General features: G+C 49.6%; 1 protein-coding gene across 7 annotated transcripts in view; it reads right to left on the reverse strand.

Annotated features, from left to right (window-relative positions):
- GATA3 (GATA binding protein 3) overlaps positions 1-21,236 on the reverse strand; it is a 74,699-nt gene extending 53,463 nt beyond the window's left edge. For 2 of the 7 annotated variants that reach the window (XM_083573014.1, XM_083573009.1), the window contains exons 1-2: positions 2,356-3,068; positions 1,444-2,127 (exon numbers count right to left, since the gene is read on the reverse strand). In XM_083573014.1, the coding sequence (XP_083429140.1) occupies positions 1,444-1,684 (241 nt within the window). In that variant the 5' untranslated portion in view covers positions 1,685-2,127; positions 2,356-3,068. Of the gene's footprint in view, positions 1-1,443; positions 2,128-2,355; positions 3,072-18,422; positions 18,445-21,067 lie in introns of those variants that run through there. The other 5 variants (XM_083573010.1, XM_083573011.1, XM_083573013.1 and 2 more) reach the window with 5 other exon arrangements.
- Between the last annotated feature and the right edge of the window lie 4,515 nt (positions 21,237-25,751).

The following is a 25,751-nucleotide window of genomic DNA, read 5'->3' on the forward strand; positions in this document are numbered from 1 at the left end:
AGGAGCCTGTTGTCTTTTGCAGCGGCATCAATACAAGTAATATTAAAAACTAGAAATGACAGCCAAGGGATAATTTAAAAAAACACGCGCGGGGGCTTTCAAAGTGAGCAGGGGGGCGGCTGAGTGGGGGAGCCGTGTGGGTTCCTAACTAGCCACAAATTCTGTTAGGAACAAACTTCTGAAACTCTTTGCATGCGGTCTTAAAGTCCTCAGTGAGGTCGGCTTCAGCTCACTTTACGTCCGAGTAAATGTAGTTGATGGGCTGTTTGTTTGTTTACACTAAAGCCTGTCTGCTCCGGATCGTGGTTCCGGATGTAATAATGAAGGCGAGGGATTAAAATAGCGGCAGGATCTAAAAAGCTAGTCAAATATTTTCAAAGAGCAAAGATCTGCACACACACCCCACCTCCCAGCAGAAGGGACACGTTTACTCGGAAACAAGTGTGCAGTGGATTTACTCTTAGGTAAAAGAGCAGGGGACTGGCGCCTCTTAAAAGCGTGGGGATCCTGCGGAAATCCATGAGGATTTCAAAATGCTTCAGTGTGTGGCTACTAGATAGCCCCTGCTTTTTGCCCCAATGGGCCCCATCCACCACCCAGTTCCCAAGCTGCTTTTAACCCACAAACCTTACAACCTGTCCCCTAGGCCAACATTTACTCGCAAGTAAGCCTCGCGCTCAGTTCCGTGGGCCTCAGTCCCCTCCGCCCGAGCAAGCACCGGCATTCAGCCTGGCGCTGCAAAGCGAGCCATGTCTACTCGGAAGGAAGCGCCGCTAAGGGTTTTAGTGGGGCTTGCTCCCAGGTTAGCGGCTGCAACCGGGTTGCAGTTCAAATCGGATTTGCGCGTGCAAGCCGGTTCCGCGGAGGCCATTGGGACGTTTCTCCTCAAATAAGGGGGATTCAGCACATCTTAGGACACGTGTACGCGGGAGGAAGGAAATCCCAAGGGAAGCTGGCGCTTCCCTTAAAACCCAGGGCGCGCGTATTGGGGAAGAAAATCCCGTTGAACCAGGAAAAAAAGGGAGAGTTTTGCTTCCCGAGTAATATTTTTAAAAGCATGCTACAGGATCGGGGCGACAGCACTTTCCACGCGGGGAGCGTGGCTGGTTTGCAAAGAGGCCCAGAGCTCATCCTCTTCCACCAGGACAAGGCCGAGCCTGAGCGAGAGACATAGACCTGGTATTTCCCAGAAACGATCCTCTCTCTTGTCAGTTGCTAATGGCTTTTGGGCTTGCATTAAATCAGCAGTTTAGAAGACCAAGCATGCAGAAAGAGCACACAGAGAGAGAGCGCCAGCTTTTCTCTGTCTAGTTTCCGGGGCTCATCGCTGGCTGTCAAAATGTAGCAGTTGTTGGAGGGAAGGCAGAGAGAGAAAGCAAGCGAGAGGAGGGGAGAAGCGGGTCGGTCGCTCTCCCTGGGATCTGCTAGGATCCTGGCACTCACCGTGATGGGCCGGGGGGTAGCGCTGCACCGTCGCCCGAACCGAGTTGCTGTAATACGGAGATACGTGGTTGCCTTGCCCGTCGATGTTAAAAAGTACATCCACTTCCTCCGCCAGAGGATACTGCGTGGGATCCATGTAGGAATGGCCCAGTCCAGGGTGGTGGGAGTCCGGGTGCTGCCCGTTGAGGACGGCCGGGTGGTGGTGGCTTACCCACCGGGGCTGATCCGTGCTTACTTCCATCCTGTTCTCACGATCAGTGGCGGCTGGGTTTGGGTTGATCGGTTGCAACAAAGGTTTTTTCTGGCCTCTCTCTCTTCCCCCCTCTCTCTCACACACACACCAGTGCAAAAAAAAATAAAATCTTTTTTCTTTTAATGGAGCGGGGGAAAGAGACACTGGGCTGGGGAAATCACTTTTTACAAATGCCAACACCTGAATTAATTAAACACACACACACACACCAAAAAAAAAGTTCGTCAAAGTGAGTCGCCCGAAGGACTGGAGAGAGGGAGAGATTTGGAAAATGTCTAGGTGCAGGGAAAAGGTGTTGCTTAAATAACCGTCTCCCCCAAAATGGGTGGGGGTGGCTGGAGAGAGGGGGGGCGGGAGAGCCTGCAAAGCAACGAGAGGCAAGAGGAGTTTTCCTCTCCTCGGAGAAAGCTTGCCTGCCTTGGGTCGATCACCTGTAATGGAAGGGGGGGGAGACAAAAGGAGAGAGAGAAAGAGAGAAAGGAGGAGGGGGGGAGAGAAAAAACTTGGTTTTAAAAACTTTTAAAACACTGGATTTATTTTTTCATTTACGCGCACAGAAAATGCGCCCCCGCCCCAAAGAGATCTCTGCAAAAGTCCACCTCCTGTGCCTCTCTTATCTCCCCCCTCCCCGCCTTTTCAAACAAGTCTTCGCGACTCACCTATCCGCCCAGCGAAGGCACCATCTCGCTTCTTTCTCTTTCGATCTCCGCAGCCTCGCGGGGAAATTGGCCGCAGGGATCTCTGAGCGCTCAGCCTGCGCTGCCGCGCTGTCCTACCCTCTCGCCTCTCTCCCTCTCTCAGGTTTAAAAAGAAAGAAAGAAATACACCGATTCCCGCAAAGTCTCCTGTTTGGCCAATTTCACCTGCAGAAGCGGCGGTGAGAAGTTCGCTTTTGTTTTATTCTTGTATTGATTTTCTGGTTTGTTGAAGAGATTACTTTTCCCCTCTCCTCGCCTTCCTTTCCCCCTCTTTTTTTAGGTTGTTTTGGAGTGCGTTGGTCGGTGGGGGCTGCTTTTTGCGGCGGGGAGCATCTCTCCTCCTCTTCCTCCCCCCTTTCAAAAATCAGCAAACGTTGCCCCCCCCAAAAAAAAGAAAAAACTTGGCGGACGTTTTAAAATGCTATTTCTAAGAGCATGCTGAAGAAACGAGAAAGGGAGGAGAAACTACGGGGTGCGAGGAGCCCGAAAAGAAAGGAAGGAAGGAAGACAAGAAAGGAAGAAAAAATGAATACAGAAGCACCCTCGGAAAAGTTGCGCGAAAACAGCCAGGGAGAACTTGATCGGCTCAAATTGTCCTCCTCATTTCACTCCACCTCTCGCCTGCCCGCCTGCCCTCCCCCCTTCCTTCCTTCCTTCCTTCCCTCTCTCTCTCTCTCTCTCTCTCTCTCTCTCTCTCTCTCTCTCTTTTGCTTTTCTTTTTTCTTTTTTTCTTTTTAAAGAGAAGGCATTATTTCTGAAAGAACCAGGATGGCGCCAGCCGGCTCAGTCTCCACAGACAGCTACGGCGAGACAGAACTTAAGGAGGTTCCAGTGTCATCAGCAGGGAGGGGGTGGAGTCTGTCCCTGAACGAGGAGGGACAGGGGGACGGGCAGGGAGGGGGGAAAGGAAGAAAGCGAACTAGGGCTGATCCCTTCCCCTCCTCTTCCTCCTCCCCCCCAAAAAGAAAACACACCTCCCCTCCACCCACGCGTACCGGAGCCGGAAAGAAATAAACTCATTTTGAGGGCGAGGAAGAAAAACTTAACCATCTCAAGTTTGAGTTCCTATAAGTTGATGATTTTGGGGGTGGGGGGAGGAATCAGCCCTCTATTATTATTATTAATGGTTTTTATTTTATTGGATCATCCTTTCAGAGGAAGGACTGGGCACCATATAATGTAAGGACCCTGAACTGGGTGGCTGTTTATATTGTGATACGAGTTAGCCTCTATTTCTTAGCAAATGAAAGTGAGTGAATACGGGCGAATTTAGTACTTCGTGGGCTGTCCACACGCAAAACAAAGCGGGTGCGTGTGAGAGTTGATCAGCTCAAGCTAGCCCTAGCGTGCTTTGGCAAACGGAGAGGGGTAATATTTAAAATAATGGCTAGTTCGACTTTTGCAAGTAAGGAGTACACGTGTTTTCTTCCCCAGTTCGCGGTCTGCCGAGAATGAAACGGCAAGGGGTGAGCCTCTTTCAGGAGCACAAAACTGAGGAAATATCAATGTAATCCCTGGAGGAAGCTGAGTTTAGGATTCTTGCTTGCAGGTGAAAGGGAGCCACTGGGAGAAAGTCTGAAAGTGGGGGAGTTAGGAGTGGATTTGATTTGTGGACTTCAGTTCTCAAAGCCATTAACTGCCCCATAATAATCCGGCATCGGTCCGAAGAGGCGAGGGCTGAGTCGTACGCGAGGCTTCGGCCCCTGAGCTCCTCCACGGGCCACTTGGCTTGCGAAAATGAAAGGGGCCGGAGGAGAAAGGAAGGGGTACCCTCGGAGCCAATCAGGACGCAGCAAGAGCCGTCTGCTGGCCAAAGGCGTCAGCGATTGGCTGCTCGCCTCGCGTTCGAACTTTTAACTACTCTCTCAACGTTCTCTCCATTGAGCCATTGCATCCCCTAGTGGTTCATTCAAACTCAAGAACCCGGAGGAGCTATTTTCGCCCTGAGCATTTATTTTGAAGGGTGGTGGTGGGGTTTTTGTTCTCTTTGAAAGCGCAACAAGTTGCATCGTCTTCCTTTCCGCTGCTCCCCCACCCCGGCTCCACCCGGCTCCTCTTGTCGCCCTTTCTCCCACTCGCGCAGACCTTGCAATACAATAAGTTGGGTTGAATTGGGGGAAATCAAACTGTTGCTGGGAAGAATTAGACAAGTGTTTAAAATATGCGCAAGGGACCCGAGTATTGGCTTTGTTTCTGAAATGCTAATAAGTTGCATTTTTAAATATAAAGAGAGAGAGAGAAAGAGCTCTGTTAATTGTGGTCATTGTCTCTGTACTGGACGTTGTTTGTTTGATTTTAATGTATTAAAAAAAAGTGTGTGTGTGGATAAGACACACACACAGAGAGAGATCTCCTAATGCTGTACTGCAATCCCTTCGCAGGATCCACTACCCAGTTCAGCGAAAGCATTTGGTTCCACGAGTGTTAATGTAGGCCGAGAGTAAGCGTCTCTTACTCACAAAGGGCAGCCCCACTTGAACTTAATGTGTTTTGCCTGTGCGTAAATGCGCAGAGGATGGTATACTCCACGCCGTTGGAAGTCTATGGAAGTTCCACCAAAGTTATTACTACATCAGTTTTAAGTTAAGTGTGCGGGGAGATGGTCCTAATGTTTCAGCTTAATTGGTTTGTGGATCGGGTTCAAGGATTTATTTCCCCTTTTTTTTTCTTTTTGCCTTCACTGACAGATTTGCATCTCCAGTCTGTTTTGATGATCAGAGATGTCTAGGAGTTGCTTGGGGCGTAATTTAACACTTTCCTGACCAAAAAAAGGGGGGGGGGAATCCCTTCTTTGAGCGCAGCTACCAGTAATCCTCAGGCGCCGACAGGGCAGACCCAAATCTTCCCGACGCTCAGTCACTGACTCCGGATTGAGGCTACGATCCTATGCACCTTTGATAGCAACGAGTCCCCTTGAATACAGTGGGGCTTACTTCGGAGTAAGAATCGCAATAGGTGGCATTCAACTAACTTTTACTCAGAGCCGACCCGTTTGATATTAATGGACCGAATTTAGGCGTGTTGATTAATTTCAATGGGTCTACTCCAGAGTAAAGCTTATAAGAATCCCCCCCCCCATGGTTTGTAGATCGCAGCCGGGAAACATACAAATAATGCCCACTTTAAAATATAATTTTAAAAAACTTTAGAGCAAGCAGGAATCTGCGATTAGTGTCATTAAACATGTTTGTCGCCTGCCTAAAGACGACTTGAATTATTGTTGTTGTTTACCCATTCCGAAAGTAAGGGCCCAATTGTATATATGTGCCAACTCTTCATGGCAGTTAAAAGAGCCTTAACATTTTTGCCTCATTCACAGTTGCGAGATTCCTGCATGAATCGGAACTGCACTGTGGAAAAAATCTGTCCAGACCATTTCATGTGAATCTCTAACTATAACTGACGCAGAAAGGTCGGCGGATGGGGTTATTTTTTTCTGGAGGAAGGGAGATACCTTCCCTTCAAAAAAAAAAAAAAATTGACCCAGTGCTCTCCCGCGATTTAGACTGCGATTCTAACCCCTGGGGAGTAAATTCAGTTGAATTCAATAGGACATATCTGCCTGGTTAGGATTGCGTTTTTATTATTATTTTTAAAAACAGGAGTAAAGAGGAAAAGAAAGAGTAAAAAGTCCCTAGCTGCAGGCGCAGAGGAATCTTGTCCCAACTAAATGATTAAATTTAGTTAAATTAAATTAAAGTATATAAAGTCGATTAATCGAAGGGCTTGCTTTCCTGTTTTTTGTTCATCCCCACTTGGTATTTGGAGGGGCGCACGAAGTGATCTTTCAACGCACACTCTTTTGGGACACTTAAAATATTAATTGCAATGGTTTTTTAAAAGGTAAGACGATTAAAAATGTTGAGCTTTGGTCACTTTTAAAAGTATTCCAGGCAAAATGTAAATGGCTCATCCCCGTGTCCTTATTCAGAAGGCTCGGTTTGTATTAGATTAAACAGGTAAAGAATAGTTTTGTTTGAAGAAGGTCCCAAGCTCCGCATAATATCAGCTTCTGGGGAGGGGAGGGCTTTTTGGGGTGGTGTTATTCGCCGCCTTCTCCCTCCCAAATAAGATTTAGGATGCCTGGGACCAAGGCTGCGTACTCAGCATAATTTAAAGCATATGACTTCCCTCCAATAATCCTGGAAACTATAGTTTGCTAAGGGTACTGTGGATTATAGCTCTGTGCGAGGGCAAACTACAGTTCCCCCGGTGTTCCTGGGGTGGGGGGAGATTATGTGTTTTAAATGCATAGTGTGTACGCAGTCTCAGCCTAGCCTGCCTCGCAAGATTGTTTTGAGGATCAAGGGCGGCGCATTCTGCGCGCGCTGGAGAAAAGGCGTAGCAGGAAAAAGCAATGAACTAACAGCCCTGTTAGGTGGGACATCATCAACATCATCATCATCATCATCATTATTATTATTATTATTATTATTATTATTATTATTATTATTATTGCTACTCTTCAGTAGCTCTTCAGTGGGTATGTGGATTGGAACCCAGAACCTCTTAGCCACCGCAGCATCGGAGGAAACCTGGAGCGACCGTGCCTGCTGCTGTAAAGGTGGGGGGTTTATTGCGAGCAGATCTCTCCTCTTCTCCCTCCCCTCTTGGTAACTGGATTGACCGGTTGTAATTGGGAGGCTGCTCTGCCGAAGGCCCCTTTCCTAGGCCAGCCTGGCCGACGCCACTGGGGGCTGACGTCACGGCCATTGTGCCCATCCGGGAGGGGCCAAAGGAGCGTGACCGGGGTGGGGAGGGGTGGGGAGGGCGGAAATAGAAGGAGCCGTTCAATGCAGTCCCGCTATGGTTCCCAGCACTGGATACACGTGTAAGAGGGATTCCTCGTACAGACGTTACACTACCCTCGCCACACCGGGTCAGAATGCTGTTTGGATCATCCTGGATCCTACAAGGGCATGGGCTTGGGAAGAAGTCCTTTAAATGATGCAATTAGAAAGAAAAGTGGGTAGGTTGGAGAGTAGCTGAGGTCCTCCTGGAAATCCTTTTTTCCCCCACTTTGTGTGTTTACACACACAGAAGGCCCATTGAGTTCAAGCGAGGGGGGTTCAGGAATCCAATTATGCTTCCGCGGTGTAAGGGGTGCCATGCGGAATGGTGATAGCCTGGGCAAGCAGGGTGGTGCAATGATTTAGGGTGCTGGACTAGGACCCGAGAGACCTGGGTTCAAATCCCCCACTCAGCCACGAAGTTCACTGGGCAGTCACTCACTCTCCACCTAACCTACCCCGCAGTGTTGGTGGGGGATAACAGCGGGGGGGGGGAAGTATCTGCGCCACCTTGAGCTCCTTGGAGAAACAGGGGGGTACAAATGAAATAAATAAATAAGGCACTCTGCACGTGCTCAGAAGGGGGCCACTGGGAGACCCAAGAGAATGGAAGGAAAGCTGGCAAGACCATCGTATTCATTTCCGACCTCTAAAATGCAAGCTGTAGCCCTGCGTGACATCAGTCATATATACATTTATTTGATGTTTATTTTGGCGCCCAGGCGCAAGGGCATTAAGCACCATTCGAAGGGCTGCAGATTGAGGAGATACTCTTTACGTAGAAGTAAATCCCGTTGAGTTCAGTACGGTTTACTTCTGAGTAAAGCAGTGCGCTGCAAAAGGTGTTATTTATTTTCCTCCAGGTGGCTAAAGGTAGGAGCAGAATAGATCTGTTGACCAGGCAAACCGAATGCGGTTCCTAGGCCATTAACATAATTGCATTTATTCTATCTGGCTTGAGTCGGGCGGACGTCCATGGGACTCCTCTAGAGTAAGACGGTTTGAAAATTCCCGCGCGCTCATTCAGATGAAAGAGAGAGAGACTCTGAATTCAGCAAGACTGACTGCCAGGCGAACCCGCCTAGGTGTACACAGAAAAGAGAAGGCCAAAATAACGCGAAGTGGCGCCCCAAATTTCCCCACATAAATGTTATTCAGGGGAAACTTCTCAACATATCTAAACTAGATTCAATCCGACCAAGTTTCTGACTTAGTCTACTACGGAATAAGCGCACATGGAGGTTTAGTTTTGTTTGGGAATCCTATCCCGCTTTCCTAAGCTCGGAGAAGACGCAGTCGCGCGCTCTTCTCCAAATGCGAGCAAAAAATCGGTTTGCAGAAAGTCATTTTTACTCAGGAGTAAGTTCCACCGAGGTCGGTGGGAGTGGGGTTTTCTGTCAAAGGAGCGCGTGTAGAACTGCCGCCTCCGAGTGATTATTCATCACTCACAGACGCACCTTTTTTCCATTAGAGAAAGGCGAAGCTTGCCAAATCTTCCGAAGTTCCGAGGGGAATTCCCTTTTTCTCGAGGGGCATTTTTCCTGCACAAAGGCGCACCCGCAACTTCTCCAAAACCTCTCCCCCGCCAGTCCCTACACAGACGGAGTTAGGTAGCCTGAGCCACCGAAACTGAACCGGTCGATTTAAAAAGCAAACGCGACGATCTCAGTCTCCTCCCGGCTTTCGGGGAGATTTCCTTGCCCATGGGATTCACTTCGAAGCAAGCCTAGGAGTGTCTAATGAGTCGGGATTTAGTTTGGTCGTCCCCGCCCCCTCGCCAAGAAAGGCTACAAATTTGGATACATGCCTTGCGGAGTGGGGTGAGAGGGTGCCCTATCCAACTCAGTGGGACTTACTTGCGAGCAAACGCGCAAAGAAAGATGAGAAGGAATGGGGCTCATAGGAGCCAACTCTCAGGGGCCGTGGGGGCTTCGGCCCCACAATAAAATATTTGAGAGGACCGCCCTCCCCCCAAGTTGATCGGCCTTGCCATTCAAATGGTGTGTGTGCGTTGTGTCATGTGATCGATTGTGCGGGGCAGGGCTTACCTGGGCCCCCACAATATTTTGTTCAAGTTGCGATCTCTGATGGGGCCCTCAAGATCGGCTTAAAGCAGATCCGGAGTGGTCCATCCTGGGCACTTTCACTAAATTCGGATTCTAAACGGCGCGCTCTGAAGCGAATTCATCTCCCACTCTCCTTCCCTTTGCGTCGCCAGCCAAAGCTGTTCCTCTATCCTTCATTAACATTTGGCTACGGGCCCTCTCTCTGCGCTCTACTCCTCTCTTTTTTTCGAAGCAGCCCCCTTGCCTTGGCTTTTCCCCGCGTTCTCAGCTGGAAAAGATCGACCAAGCGCAGGCCGGGATCTCAGGCACACGCCCCTCACCTTCAAATCGAATTAAACGCCCCTCTTCCCCCATCCCCGTCTCCTCCTCCTCGTCTCCCCCTCTCCCTCTCCAAACTGGTTGCTTTGCTAATTGCTCCCAACAATGAGCTCCTATTAGGGCAAAACTGTCAATTAAAGCCCCTGCTGGCGGAGCAGGGAGGAGAAGCGAGAGGCCGAATTTCCAGCTGGCAGGGAAGAAGGAGCCGGGGGAAGCCAGGCGAAGCTGAGCCCGAAGGGAAACCGAGGATAAATGGGACACTGTTTGTGAAAAAGGGTCGCGCACGCTCTCCCGGCTTCTCTCGGGCTACAGACGCACTAAACACTTAAAGCACATGGCTTTCCCCCATCCTAAGAATCCTGGGAACTGTAGTTTGTTCAGGGTGCTGGGAATTGTAGTTCCGTGGTGGTTCCCAGGGTTCTTTGGGTGGGGGATGCTGTAAGCGTGTGGTGCATGTTCACCTACTGGCTCTCAGATGGAGAGTCCTGTTCATTCCGAAGCGAAGCGCAATTCTGCTAAGTGGAGCGGGCAGTGCGGTGTAGTGGTTGGAGGAGGCGAGCAGAGTTGAGATTCGCCCTAGGCTATGCGGTAAACTGGGCCAGTCGCTCTTCTGCCTCAGAAGGTTGTTGTGAAGATAAAGTGGGCTTTGGCTGGTAGCTTCTGACATCTCTTTTGCTTCCATAACCCACCCACCTTAAGCCCTCATTCTCATTACTTCGGAGTAATGACCACGGTCAGAGTTCAGGAATAGAGGGGGCCATTCGAACGTGAACAAATAAATTAAAAACATTTTAGCGCACCCCCTTAATTCCGCGGGAAGAGTTTGTTTTGGTTTGAAATATTCCGTGTCAAGTAGGTAGATACCCACCAGAGAATGCCAAGGTAGGTTCATCAAAACTGAAATTCTGGAGGTACGATCTTATCACTTGGAAGCAAGCTTAATTGAACTCAATGGGACTGTCTTCTGAGTAGAAATGCGTAGGATCGCTCCCTAAACCTCTAATCCTAAGAACTTTCTCCTGAACCAAATTAAACTCACTTCCCAGAAAGCACATCTGCTTCGGAGACGGCAAACAAATTTTAGTGGAACAAAATCAGGCGAAAGGAAGTGCCTGTTTCTTTGCGCATAGTCTGATCCTGAAGAAAACAATTTTTTGGAAGCAAGTCCCATTGAGTTCAATGCAGTTTGCTTCTAATTTCAAACACAAGCAACCATCCGGGTCCTTGCACCAAAACGAGGTCCACAACCCACAGTATCGTTCGTTTACCAGACACCTGACCTCCACTGAACTCTCCTGCTCCGTCCTGCGCGGATCAGGTCCAAAAGTTCTCTCACTCCAAAGCTTTCAAACCGAAAAGATCCGCACTGGACACCATGAGGAGACCCGGTTTTCCCAGCCAATAACTACACAGATGACCACAACATGACACAGAGATATTGCTCCCTGTTCCCTACCAACACACACACACACACAAACACACAGGGGAACTTGATTCGCTCGATAGTCCTGAGATCTTTCTCCTAAAATCTTTATTTTAAAAAACCCACACAAAAATCAAACAAAATCGATGAACAATTCTAGCTGAACAGCTGCATCAACTTTTTGGGATTGCAAAACAACCAGTTCTTGCTATAACCGAAGACCTCTTTTAAAAAATGGAAAAAAGACCCTTATTTCACTATACCCGGGCATTTTAAAGATACTGTTTAGCAGCATAAAAGGCCTTCTCCTACTTGGTTCTGTGTGGGTGGTAGTTGCGTGCTTGTTAGTTTTTATATATATATATATAATTATTTCCGTCTTGCTCTGCATAGTACGTTTCTGCAGTTTTCAACAATTAAAATTTATGGGAGTTTTGTCACGAAAACTTCGGTAAAGATGTGCAGTATTTTATTTTTTAAGAATCTCGGTGCAGCAACTGCAGGAGCCGGGTGTGTGGTGCTGATTCATTCAAATAAATAGGTTGTACACGGACATCAGTGGGAGGAGGATATTCCAGGTCTGAGGGAGGGGGGTGGTTTACACATTCCAGTCTGAGTGTGCTCCGAATTACTTAATCCAGAATCAATACTACTGCAGGGGTGGCTAATTTAATACAGGTCAGTTAGCCGGGGGCATTTCCTTAACTCTCTTTTACATTTCACCACTATGCCAAAAGACATAGGATCGTAAGAGTTGGAAGGGACCCAAGGGTCATCTAGTCCAACCCCCTGCAATACAGGAATTTAAGGAAAGTCGGAGTTTCTGCCCCTTCCCTTTCATACACAGATCCAGTGTCTTCATGCTCACGAGTGATGCATCAGTAGGGAACCAGCAGTTATTCCTTATTCACTAATCCGGGGTAAAACAATGTGCCAGGACCTCAGGCAATCTCTAAGGGGTGTGTGTGATTTATTCGTAAATTAAATGGATGGGGGTGATCTATCCTTACACCAGCCAGTGTGAGTAGCGCTGCAATCCTACCCCACTTACCAGGGAGGGGTGAGCCCCACTGATTTCAATAAGCTTGACTTCTGATTAGCTAAGATGATGGCTCAGTAAGAAAGCGAGCGGCGCGCACTGCGATCCTATCCGCGTCTCCTCGCAAGTAAAGTCCCAACATGTTCAATGGGACTTGCTCCCCAGTTAAGTGTGTATAGGACTGCAGCATTGAGCATGTATCTGAAGAAGTGTGCATGCACACGAAAGCTCATACCAATAACTAACTTAGTTGGTCTCTAAGGTGCTACTGGAAGGAATTTTGTTTGTTTGTTTGTTTGTTTGTTTGTTTTGTTTCGACTACGGCAGACCAACACGGCTACCGGCCTGTAACTAGCAGTGAGCATGTTAAAAAAGAAACGTGCCCCCCACTCCCGGGAAGAAGGGCCGGATCTAGTGTGAACAGGTAGCTAACAAAAGAATGTGGTTCTGTTTATCACAAGCCAAGGTAGACCAGTAAAGCATCTATTCTGACGGACAGCAGTTTCAAAAGGCAGTCGCCTCCCTGGCCCTTGGGATCCTGTAGGTGGAGAGGGCGGGGATTGAACCTGCGGCCTTCTGCATGCCCAGCACGTGTCCTTCATTCAAGCATGGGTAGGTATAGCAAAGGGGTCCCAAAGAACTCGGGGCTAGCTGACAGAGAGCAAAACCGCCTGGCCTCTCCGAGTTCCTCTGTGACCTTCTAGATTACTGGCACCTGGTCTGAATTTCCCTGTCTCCTTGCTGGGGGAGAAAGGAGGGGGGCTCGAAGAGCACACATACACACACGCAACACACACACACACACACACTTCATCCCGTCGCCGAACTGCTTTTAGCCCGCATACAATCGACTGGAATAGGATTATGTTACGTTTACTGGGCTGGGATTTGACAGGGAAAGCAGCGCAGCGCAGGTAAAGCTGTGTAAACAGCCCCGAGCGAGGCATCGGAGGGTTATGGAAGGGACACGGCCCAGGGCTGAGATCTGAAGGCTTCTCTTCTCCCAGCCCCCAGCCCCCACCCCATCGCAAAGCAAATCGGGTTCCCCGGGAGTGGGAGGATTCGGGGACAATTTTTTTTGCGCGTGGGGGTCGGGAGAAAAGGGCGCGTCGCTTCTTCTTTGCCAAAAGCGGCTGGACTGCGCACGCTTCCCTGGCGAAGACAGACGTGAGATACAACAATCTCTGCAAAAGCAACCCAAACAGGCGAGCCCTGAATCCCTGTTCGGGGGGCGGGGGGGGGGGCAAAAGGGAGCGGTTGTTCAGAGCCCGAAACGTCGATCAAAACCAAACACCCGAAAGGGGAAGAGGGGGGGGTCGCCCTTCCGCGCACCCTAGTGAACTCTGCAAGCCTGGACCCAGGGCTTCGGCTCAGCCGCGCGATCCTAACGAAGGAGTCACACCCAGCGAGCCTGACAGTGCCTGCCTAACGCAAAAGAAGCAAGTCCTATTGAATTCAATGGGGGGGCTACTCTCAGGAAAGCTTGGCTGGGATTGCTGACTGTCTGCCCTGTGGAGGCGCTGACACCCCTAGGCCAGCCCTGCTCGGTGGTGCCGGCGATCAAGGAAATAGCAGCTTTTCAAAGTTTCAAAAGAGCATCAGCCTCATGGATCTCAGGCATGGCAAAGGAGAGCGGTTCGAGCACGTGCTCCGGTGCTTCCATTGAACTCAACGGGACTTTGTAGATGCTTAATTCAGGATGCAAGGCTGCCCCCCCCCCCTCTGTCTGAGCGCGGAGAGAGGATAACCCCTTCACCGCTTTCAACTTGGCTTGCCCTTCGTTCTCATTGGTTTTCTGGCGCTTTTTCCTATCACGTTTTCCCTCTTTCTTTCTTTCTTTCTTTCTTTCTTCCCTTTCCTTCTCTTTCCTTCTCTTTCTTTCTTTCTTTCTTCATCGATTCGCCATTCTCTGCCAACTGTGGAAGCCTGGAAAGCACCAAGCCTGACGGGTCAAAAACTGGAAATTCGTGCGTATTGCAGGGAGAAAAAGAGGAAGCGAAATAACGCCTCAGCAGTGGCGTAGCGTGGGGGGTGCAGGGGGGCCGGCCGCACCTGGCGCAGCATCTGGGGGTTAGGGTTAGGGGGCGCAAATCCACGGGTTAGGGGGCGCAAATCCACGGGTTAGGGGGCGCAAATTACTTGCCTTGCCCCGGGTGCTGACAACCCACGCTACGCCACTGCGCCTCAGCATCCGATCGTGTCGATCCGGATGATCTTCCTCCACCGACGGGGTGGCCAGCTTCCCTCTGAAGATCCCGAGACCTCGGGAGAGACGTGGGGGTGGGCGGGGTCCGGGGAGACCCTCTTTCAGACCTCTAGAAGTCTGACTTCTAGAATAAAATTTGGGGAGAGGCCCATTTGAGAAGGGGGGCAGATGGTTGGTGAGTAGGAAGGAAGCCTGAAGAAAAATATATACATTTTCCCTTTTCTTTCCCCCCCCCAAAAAAATTCCTTTTTCTGAAATTAAAAGATCCGCTGCCTTCAGGACAGTTTAAAAAGTAAGCGAAAGTGAGATACGGGAGAATCAAACCGGCTCCACCAGTCCAGGAAGCGACCCTTCCCCCTTCTACATTCCCAAGAGAGGGGAAGAAGACGGTGTTGTACTAGGGGGAGTCGAAAAGTAAGAAACAACCTCGTCACAAGCCACGCTTAGGGGAGCTTTTTTTTAAAAAGGGGGGTTTTAATTTTCTAGAATCTGCACGGGGATCTCCCTTCGCCCCGCGCATCCCCTCGCAAACGGCAAGGCTGCCTAGGATCCAGTCAGTTTCAGCTTTGGATCTAGTTAAGTTTCACTTTCTCCGCTGGGAGCCAGGAAGATCCCACAAGATTTCCTGGTGGATGGAGTGTGCGCGGCGTCGAGGGTGGAGGGTTTAAGCGAGCGACAACCATCACCACATCAACTCGCTCCTTTCCCTTCCCCACCCCCTGCAAACACGCAGCCCAGCTTGCAAGTCAACAGATACCGACTTTGGGCACCTTGTTGCCCTCCCTTAATGAGAGCCCCTTCCCAAAAGAACAAATACCCCTGCGCGCTTGCTTGATTGCTTGTTTGTTTGTGTCCACACGGTGGTGTGCACGCGCACTTGAACAAACCGCGCACAGAGAGGAGGTGGTGAAATCTCTCTCTCACACACGGACAGATAGTGCTTCTCTCTGCTGGGCTCTCGCGCGCGCTCCCCCCCACTTAGCAGTAGGTGTTTAAAAAGAAATTCGTCAGAAAGGCTCTCTCTATTGAAACCTACAATCCTGGGCCCATTCGCTCAAGCTTCTGAGTAGACATGTTTAAGAATCCGGAGATGTGCAGTTCTGGGAAATATAACCGGCGCAAGATAAAGATCCTGTCTTTCCCCGCGTCAAATTTAAGGCAATAGATCTCTCAACCTTTACTCTCCTCAGGACCCCCGAATTCTTTTTTTATTCTGACGCCTTTCTTTCAGACCTGCTCTACGCGAGTGTGGGATGGGGAGTCGTGTCCGCAGGCTCGCTGCCACGTGTGAATCCGGAGCACTTGTATTTCTTGTTATGAGCTTGAAAGGAGCCAAGAGGAATGCATTGGAGGGGGGGGTGGAAATGCACGGTGGCTGCTTGAATGCAAGGTTTGAGTACCTCTAAGAGCAGCCCTTTGACCCTGCTCGGGAACCCAACCCTGAAATTGATTTGTTTATGAATGCGTCGGCTCTTAGAATGGTGTCATGGTGTCAATCAAAATGATACCTTTTAATAATTCCACACACACACACACACACCTAGACATTCTCTGGCCTCTAGAATAGTACATGAAGGACCTGTGGTTTCTAAGAAGTTTCTGTAACTGAACAAAGAAATTAAACTTGGCTTAATCTTTTAGGCACCTTTCCAGACCTAAGAGTTTTTTGGGGGGAAGGGTGAGGACCAAGCCCTCAAAGTTTTTTGTTGATGTTTCTCTGCTGTTCAGACCCGTCATGTCAAAAACAGAGGAGAGGTGGGGGTTGATGGTGGTGCAGGGTAAATAAGAACCCCTGAACCTTGTGTGGAGTGAACACATGGTCTTCCCAGGCCTGCAGAAAGATGACAGACAGGAAGGAATTCCTGATTTCTGAATCCGCCTCTTCTCTAGAAATGGATGTGGAAGAAAGGCTGAGCTCTCTCCAATATGAGATGCAAGGTTCTTGGTTTCAGCTGAAGCTCCAGGCCTTCTTGAGAAGTTAGTCTTATACCTGGTCTCCATGTTAGCCAGCTGAAATAAATTTATTCTAAATATCTGGTGGGTGTGCTTGTTTAAGCTATTTAGATGAAGATAGACAGACTGAGCCAATAAATCCTAGATTCTAATATTGCTCCTGCTATAAATCTCCCAGGTAATAAACAAACCCGTAAACCAAGTCAGTCTTCACTTTTATCCTCAGTGTGGACAGGATAGTACCAGCCCACCTAGAGGACTGTTGTGCAGATTGCTCTGGGGACGTAGCTCAGGGTTGCAGAACCTTTGGCCCTCCAGATGTTTGTTGGACCACAACTCCCATCATCCCTGATCATTGCTCCATGCCAGCTGGGCCTGGTTAGAGACGTTCCACCAACATCCGCAGGGCCAGAAGTTGCTCATTCCTTATGTAGATGAGCACTTTGAATACTAAAGCACTATACACATGCTAAATGTAATTCAGAAATATCTCGGTGTGTCTACCTATGCACATAGAGGGGTGTAGATGTCTGCACACGCATCCATTTAAAACTCTAAATGAAGTCTCTTGGTTGGGTTCATTAGCCGGGAACAAACCTTTGTCAGTAGTATACCTACAACTAACAAAGCACTTAGAAACAAAACAAAACGTGATTTCATAGACTTGCTGTTTGCTGCCCAAACAGCCCAGTTTGTACTGAACTTGCTTGTTATCGACTAATCCCGAATTGCGGATTGCCCTGTAATTTAAAGAATGATTCCTTGAAAACCTTAAGGAATTTCGCATCTATAGGATGATGGTCCACTGTGCAGTTTGGAAAGGTCACTGCCGACCTATTGCTTTCCTCTGGGTCTCCCTCTCTCGCTATCTTTTCATTCGGGGGCCTCCTTTGAAAACTGAACAGAGCGATGAGAGGAGGAGCAAAGGAAAGACCTTCCCTCTTGCATGGGGTGGGGTGGGGGCGTGATGGGTACCGCCGTGATCACTGTCCTGGAATAGCCCCCCTTGTTTGAAGTCAGCCGTAGTCAGCCACGGCACTGCGCCACTGCAAATTCACGCACACACACATTTTTTTCTGGCATCTGAAGCCAATATTTTTTTGGGGGGGGCGCTCACTTCTACCGCCATCAATTCTAGAAGCAAAAGGGAGCTGATCATTCGGATTGCTATTTGGATCAACGGCTTTAGAAAGCCGATGTGAAAAGGAAAGAAAAACCAGACGGTGGTGGCTTTCCTTCAAGAGCGAAAAATTGGCCCAGTGACCCAGGACGGGTCAAGGGGGGGGGGGAGGTAGATTGGCGGCCACAATCATTTTTGCATTGAAATCTCTGTGCGCCGGATCCACAGCCTCTCTAGGGTAATGTCAGGCAACGCTGCTGCTCCAGAACCCGTTGGATAACATATTCCAGCGGTTGTACTAGAAGCCCCATTGAGCGCTCGCTCCTGTTTAACTGGGTCGTGAAGTGTGGCGGAATGGTTAGCATGCGGGGTCACAGACACATATTTCTCTCGAAAGTGCGTGCCTAAGCAAGGTGTGCTTTCACACACTCACCGGGTCACGGAAGTGTTGGAGAAATCCCGGAGAAAATGACACGCGCGCGGAAGATGGAGACGCGCCGCTTCTCGCTGCCCAGAGGAGAAACTGACTCGATTCAAAGCAACACCGACGAATATAGCAAGGAGACACCCACACATAACCCAGCGAAAATAGCTAAGTTGGAAACATAGAGTAATTCGCACTTCATAGAACCTCGAGAGCTTAAATCTCTGTGCCCCCCGCGCGCACACACACACACACGCACACAGCTGGCATGAACCTCTACATCCCCCACAACACAATGAAGTGCATCGCAACGAAGAAACGCACGACCCTCCGGGAAATCGTTCCCCTTCATTTCTGTGGGGTTTGCGCAGGAAGACATAACCCTCAGATTCTGCCCCAAAGCAACATAGATCGACGCGCGCCCATAAGCGAAGCAAATGCCCAGATGGAAGCTCGTTGTGTGTTAAGCCAAAAGGCACCCCCCCCCCCAAAAAAAAAGAAAACAAGGCAAAAATATGTGATCTGGATGCCTGGAAAGAGGATCCATGCCCAGAGAACAAGCTACAGAGACGGGGGACTTCTGCAGCTACAAGGAACCGTCTCCTCTTTCTCTGGAACTGTCGCCGTGCGCCGGTGAATTCCGATCTAGCGACCGCAAAAGTCCACAAATGCATCATAAGCACACCTACCTGGAAGGCCGGTTGCTGAAGTCAGCTTACTTCCAAGGAAAGTATCAGAATACTTATGGCTCCCTCCCCCTCTCCACTCCCCGCTCTGCCTTTTGCGTGGGAGGAAATTCCGTTGATTTTTTTTTTAATCGACTTCCTTCGAAGTCAGCAACACTCACGATCCGGGTCAATCCGAAAACCCGCGAGGGTCAAGAGACTCGTGAGTACTCGGCTGAACAAACACGCGTGCGACGCGGTCAAGGACGCGCCGAAGTGGGGGGGGGGTCACTTCTTTCTTAGCAGAAAAATAAAAAAGGCTAGGTGTTTCAAAAAGGAGAGGGGACAGGACAGAGCTAGGAGAAACTGTTCCATTCACACACAGATCTAAGGAAGCCTGTGAATTAAGGGGAGGAACTGCAGCAACGCGAGCCCCTTGTTCCAGATTAGTCTCGAGGATTTCCACAGCGAAACCAACGAGAAGGATTCGAATTAGAAACAATATATATAGAAAGGGCCACTCCGGTTCTGTCTCGCACGCGCACACCTACCGCTTTGCAAAGGGAGCTCTTTAGCAAATGCGTTGCACGCAGGACCCGGCAAAGATTTCGCCATCACGGGCATCTCCTCTCTCTCCCACCCACCCACCCCATTTTCAAACAGCGATCTGTCAATTGCGGGTGTGAGAATGCGCAGAAATACGATTGCCGCTTGCTTACGATAAAAGTCTTCCCCACGCGGATTTTTACGCCAACAAAATGCAGGTTTCTTTGTTTATCCTTTCTCGCGAAGGGAACAAAACACACACACAAAGATTCTCCAACGATCCGAGCTCTGTTCAAAATGAATTTCGTAAAAATTCAGCGAGCCCCACACTCCCGCCGCCCCAGCTCGGATCGGTCGTATCCAGACAAGACTCCTCTCTGCAAATCCGGCTTGGCACATTTCAGGGGTCCTTTCCAGATTCCCCTTTCAGGTCCACGAATTGAATTGCGGTTATCATTACGCCCCAGGTGGCTGGGTCTCGTGTCCCTCGCTCCGTCCCTCCTTTCTTAACGCAACACTGCACTTAATATCTCGCGCAACAGAATCCAGAGGCTAAAACGGCTCCGGAGAAAAGGGTGCCTTTGATACGGGCAGCGCCTGCCAAGGGGCGATTGTTTCTGGATCCACACGGCTCTTAAACAGAGGAGGACGCGCCTTTTGAAAGCGGCTGGGACTAAGAGTTTCCTTCTCCGGCGTAATTTCTTAGTGGATCCGTTCCCCTCGCTCGCTTCCATGTTTCTATTCCTACGCATATTTATATCCCCGAGCTAGCATTTTAATACAGTTGCAGCGCTTAATTTCTCCGATCCCATTAAAAAGACAAAAACAACCAATTGCATATTTACTACTGGAAGAAGGTGCAGTCGGAATTGTTGATACATGCAGGTGTGTTCAGTATCCTGAGAGTGCCTGCCTGATTGTTTTAGGAAGGAGAACTAGTGATGCCAAATTACTGAATAACCAAAGCGAAGGAAGCTGAATCGGAGCGAGCCCGCAGACGTTATTTGCAGGGCACGGCAGGTATAAATTGTGGAAGGGATAGCAAGGGGGCTTGCAGATTTTACAGCGGATTAAAGAAAGACGGAAAGTAACTGGCGGGACTGCAAAGATGGAGGCAGACAAAGGCGGACCTTGAAAGTGAAATTGACAAGAGACAGGGAGCATTTCCCCCCGATGGTCTAGGCTAGACTCCAATGGAATCTCTTAAGCATCTCTATGGAATCTCTATACTGTATGTATCTTCACGGATACATATAGATTAGAAGGGCGATGCTTTATCTCGATGTTCCAAGCCTAATGAGAAGACATAGGCTAGAGAAGGTATTATGGGCGTTAAATCCTTATTTGATTGAATTAATATATCGGTGTTTTTAAATTGCTCGCCGCTTCCTAAGGCCCAAGGGAGCGTGGCAGCATCCTCGCATCAATTAAATAAACACTATTTTTTTTAAAAAAAATCAAATAAAAAGAAATCCCCGGCATCCATTTGATTTTATTTCGATGCAAGGACGAAATTATCCCCTTGGGCTGCGCGATGGATGTCACGCAAGATTATGCATCCCAGTTATCGCGCCTGCCTTTGCAGATACCTGCCGGCCATCATTTCACCCCCAAGGAAATGTGGGGTTCCTGAGCGTTCCGCAGGCTTTCTACGAAACGCGGGCCCGTCTCCCGTTTGCATTCTCTCTCTCTTAGAACCAGGGGCGATTTCAGATATTTTGCGTGGACTTGCTCCCCCCAGCACCCTCCCTGCTCCACCAGGACCAGCACCACCCCAGTCCGGAGGCTTAGCCACAAGCCGAGTCGGGGCTCTCGAGAAACCTGCAAGAGGTCATCTGATCTCACAGGGGGAAAGTCCGGTTCACCCACCTTCCCAAGTCCCCTTCCAAGGTCACCGAACAGGGAAGGAGGGATGGGGAGAGAGAGGATGTTGGAGGGGTGGAAATATATCATCCAAGTGCATCCTGAGAAACACTATTTACGGATCGTTCCGTTCCGTGCAGGCTTGTGAAGAAGATTCTCGACGGGACCCCCCGCCTTGACCCACGTGGAAAACCAGAGACCGCGCAAAGAGGAGAAGCCGAGGGGGAGATAAGGAATGTCTCTCTCTTTTTTGCACTGACCTGGGAACAAGCGCCGAGAGCGATTTATCTTCTCTCGATCTGCTGGAGAGGTGCGCTCAGGAAAAGCAGCCGAGTCCACCCGCGGTTCTTGCCGGTGCCGCCGTCGGGGCCGCGCGCATCGCCGAAGCTGCTGCCAAGCCGAGATCGAGGGATCTGGGTGATCCGCATCCTCCAAGCGCCCAGCCCAAATCTCTCTGACCTCCCTGCTCCTCCTCCCTCCCTCCCTCCTCCTCCTCCTCCTCTTCCTCACCACCGTGCGAGAGAGAGAGAGCGGAGCGCTTCCGGGTTGGAAAGAGGGCAGAGAAAGAGTGAAAGAGACGCAGGAGGGGAGGGGAGGGAGAAAAAGAGGACGGGCGGGTCTTTACGCAGCCACCCCGCGAATCGCAGGTGGGGTTTGGGGTGGGAAGAGGAGGAGGGGGAGGGGAGGGGAGGAGGCTTCTTCGGGAATCGAGTGGAGCTGCATGTGATGTCATGGAATCAACCCGGCCCGGGCCCGCCTGCCGCTGTCGCCTGAAGGATTGACAAAGACAAGCAGGAATAGCCAGGAAAGCTCGCGGGGGCTTTGGGGAATAACAAATAAAAGAGCCAGGAGCAGGGGGAAGCGTGTGGTCCGTCAGAGGGGCTTGGCGTCGGAAGCTTTTGTCATTGACCAAAGTCGACCTGGATCTAAGGCGCACGGTGCGCTTTCTGGAGGGAGAGAGAGAGGGTCCTCGCCACCATGCGCGCATTTAGGGAGCAGAGAGCTGACAAGGAAACATCCACCCGGAGACACCCCCGCAGCTTTAAAAGCACAGTTCCCTCACCCTTAGGATACTGGGAACTGTAGTTCAGCCCCTAGCAAAGCTCCAGTTCCCAGCACCCTGGAGGCAACTACCCCTGCTCGCAAGATTCTCTGGGCAGAGGGATATTCGGGGTGGGCGCATGAAATCATTCTGCGCGCGCGATTGTTTGTTTGTTTTATGACGTCTCTTGCTTTCTTCCCACCCAAATTAACGCCCAGATGCGGGGGGTTGCGGGGTGGGGGAGGGGGAGAGAAGGAGAGAGGCAAGCAAAGACCCCTCTCCTCCAGCGTGCGCGCGCCCCCGCGCCTGAATCCAGACATAACAGCGCTGGGGAATGAGACAAAACACGCTCACGTCCACCAATCGCGCCCTGGAGAAGCTGGACTGAAATCGATTAGACTTAGCGTGGGGTGGGGTGGGGGTACACACGACCCTTGTGACACGTTCCCTTGTGAGCAAATGCCATTGTTCAGCTTTATCACCCAGCCGTACGCGCATTAAGGTGTTTCAGGATTGGGACCAGTTTGGCTTAAGTGGATGGTGGATCGAGGGCCTGGAAGGGAACAGCAGCACCCGGCGGGGAGACTGATGGGAGAGAAACCCCCCCCTCTGTCTTTTACACACACACACACACACAGTGTCTTATCTCTAACTTAGCTTTAGCCTCTTACCTTCTTAATGCCTCCGGAGGCGGCGACGGGGAATCCCTGGCCGCAATTTGGGGTATTTTTCGACAGCAGCAGCCCCTAAACCCACGTCAAGTCCTTCGCCATTGTCCGAGGCCAAACTATACACTCAGAACAGCAACAACCACGACAATCCTCCCTCTAGCTCCTTAGAAGCTGCAGGGCCACTTTTAACCCCTGCTCCACCGACAGAGATGTCCTGATTCCGTTGTTAGGACCTTGCCAAGCTCCCCTTTCCCTCCCTCCCTGTCTCCTCCTCGCCGGTCGTTTGAAAAGATGGTGAGCGTAAAAAAATTAAAAAGAGCCTTGGGTTCCCCTATTATTTTTGCCTTGTCTGATCTATAAATTACACAGACAAACAGAGACATATACAAACCGCTATAGCTATTTAAATCTAATAGAATAGGAGCGGGGAGAAGGACTCGTCTTTCTCAGTCCCTGAAACGTTCCGGTGGCTGCAAACGTGTCCTTTCAACACAATGTTAAATGCATTTACTTGCAAGTAAGAATCAGGTAGCTTCACTTTTTCGCTAGAACTGACATGTTAGGAAAAGACAAGCTTTATTTCCCCGAAAGCTGAGGCTGTTAAATCTTTGAAGATTTTCCAAGTTTCTTTCTTTCTGTCTATCTATCTATCTATCTATCTATCTATCTATCTATATCTATCTAATTATATAGGTAAGATACCTAGTGTATGTACGCGCGTGCACGCGCACGCGCGCGCACGCACATATAATCTGCACAAAAGATATAATGATGCGCGAGACATGCGCTCTCTCGCACAGAGAGATCAATTTCTCTTCCACCATCTGTTCCATGGATTCCTTTGAATCAAGTCGGGCATGGAAGCGGGCAACAGAACGCCCGGTCAACTCCCTTCATTTCCACCTGGTTTAAGGGCTGGAAGTTCTTTCTGCGCCTATGTTTTCCTGCCTCACAAAAGAACGGGGGGGGGGGGAGAGAGAGATTGTCCATGACCATCGCCGATGAGAGAAAGAAGAACAAAAGATTTGAAGTGGGAAGTGCGGTTGCTGAGATGCGCGTAGGTGCCTTGAATTCGCACGCGCGCGGGGGAAAGATCCACTTTTTCTTTGCCACGTGCGTGTAAAGCGCATTGGACACTGTAGGTATGCCGCCTTCCTTCTTTGCTCCCTGCTCAGCAATATTTCTCTCTCTCTCTCTCTTTCTTTCTTTCTTTCTTTCTTTCTCTCTCTCTCTCTCTCTCTCTCTCTCTCTCTCTCTGTCTGTCTCACACACACACAAACACGAGCACGAGCACGAATCAATCATCTCCTTTTATTTGCGCAATCCTGCCCAAATCTCCCCAGATGTAAAGATACACACACACACACACACACACACAAACACACGTATGGAAAAGACCCACATAATAAATCCAGAGCATCGACCGCCCACCCCACAAGTCAAATGATAAGGATTTCCAATCGGCATGAGTTTGATTTTCCAACTGTATTCAGATTTGCTTGAGTTTACACCAGAAAACGGCGGTCGGGTTTAGGGAAGACTCACAAACCACAAGGCCGTGAGAGCCAAGAGGTTGAAATTGACTAACCAAAAGAGGCAGCCAGGCTTATTTGTTTTTGTTTGTTTGTGGGAAAGGTAAACTCGTTCTTCTCAATGGCTTTGTCCTGGCCAATAGAATCAGTACTCAGTTTAATATTGTTTATTTCCCATATTGGGCTATGGATTATATTTAACATCAGTGCAAGCTGGCAATGCTAGTCGGATGCAAATTGAATCCTTTTAGCTTATAGGCTTAATTTAACAAGGCTGAAGCATTTTATTATTATTATTATTATTATTATTATTATTATTATTATTATTATTATTATTATTATTTTAATGGGCTTGAATACCGCCCTATATTTCGCCCTAACGGAAGAGGTGGGGTTTATCTGCAGGGCTGAAAGAGCTTTTATTCTCTGCTTCCCTCACAGACCTCCGCTGAAATCTTAAATCAGGGGGTGTAAAATGAGCACATTTATACCTAGCAAATATCTTCTCCCCGCGCCGTCCCCTCTTCCCCGCCCCCCCTCTTTTCTGTTGACGTGGGGAGTTTCCTATCTGCACTTCTTAAGTGACTCTCCCTTTCTAAGGTGAAAGGTAACGCGATCTGACGTCCACGTCTATCTTTAGCAAACAAATTCAATTAAGGTAATAAATTAAAGATCGTTTTTGGGGGGGCGGGAGGGAAGGCGGCGGCGGCGGCGGCCTGAGCGTGTCTGCCTGGAACAAAAAAAAAAATGCCACTCACGGATCATCATAAACTTTAAAATAATAATAATAATAATGCCAATATCAGAAACAAATCAGTGGCTCGCTGTTGGGTAAAGCAGAGGGGATGGTCTTGAAACTGAATGAAATTGGAAATGTAAGCACAAAAGGCAGATTTGCAGGGAAAGAAGGGATGAGAATTTGGGGGAATGGGAGGGCGCCAGAGAAATTGGGGGGGGGGGGATAAACACAGAGAACCTGAGAATGGGTTAGCACAGTGCCATGAAGAAAATGGCGGGGGTGGCGGCTGGAGAATGAAATTAATGGTATATATGGGAAATAGATAAGCAAGGAAGAAAGGAGGAAAGCGATCGGTTGATGTCTTGGGTGATAAGGCGAAAGTCTCCCTCCCCAGTGGCGCTGTCTACTATCTATCTCGGCAAACCCACCCGCTCTGGAAACTGACACGCGTAATTTCGCTCATTGTGACATCCTCGAGTACTTCCCCAGTTTGGGAAAGGGCTTGGGGAGAGACACACATTCGGCTGATGGTGTCTCCATCCATCCATCCCCCGTCCTTCCCACCCACCCAAAAATAAATGGGGGTTCTTCCTCAGCCTCCGAACCGAGCCCACCGAGGTCGGCTTCTCCCTTAGTACTAGCAGAAAGCAGCCACGTGGCTCTCCTCCTCCGTTCACACACACAGAGAGAGCCCTCCGAAAGCTTTGGCAGGCGATTCAAAGGTTACTGACGCGGCTTGAAACGAAAAAGGACCAATTTAAGTCCCTCTCCCCAGTTAGATGGATGGCTGGAGCGTAGATGTTTGATTGTGGTAGACCATTGGCTTAGAAATCATAGAATAGGATTCGTGTTTTCTGAGGGTGAGGGTGACCTCTTTTTCACAGCGACGCACACGTGTGTATGTGCGGGGGCGCGCGAGAGACAGCGCGCGTGGGATTCCAGCGTAAAAGCCACGATCCT

Source organism: Podarcis filfolensis (genome assembly GCF_964270895.1).
Source record: "Podarcis filfolensis genome assembly, chromosome: 10".
Taxonomy (NCBI): domain Eukaryota; kingdom Metazoa; phylum Chordata; class Lepidosauria; order Squamata; family Lacertidae; genus Podarcis; species Podarcis filfolensis.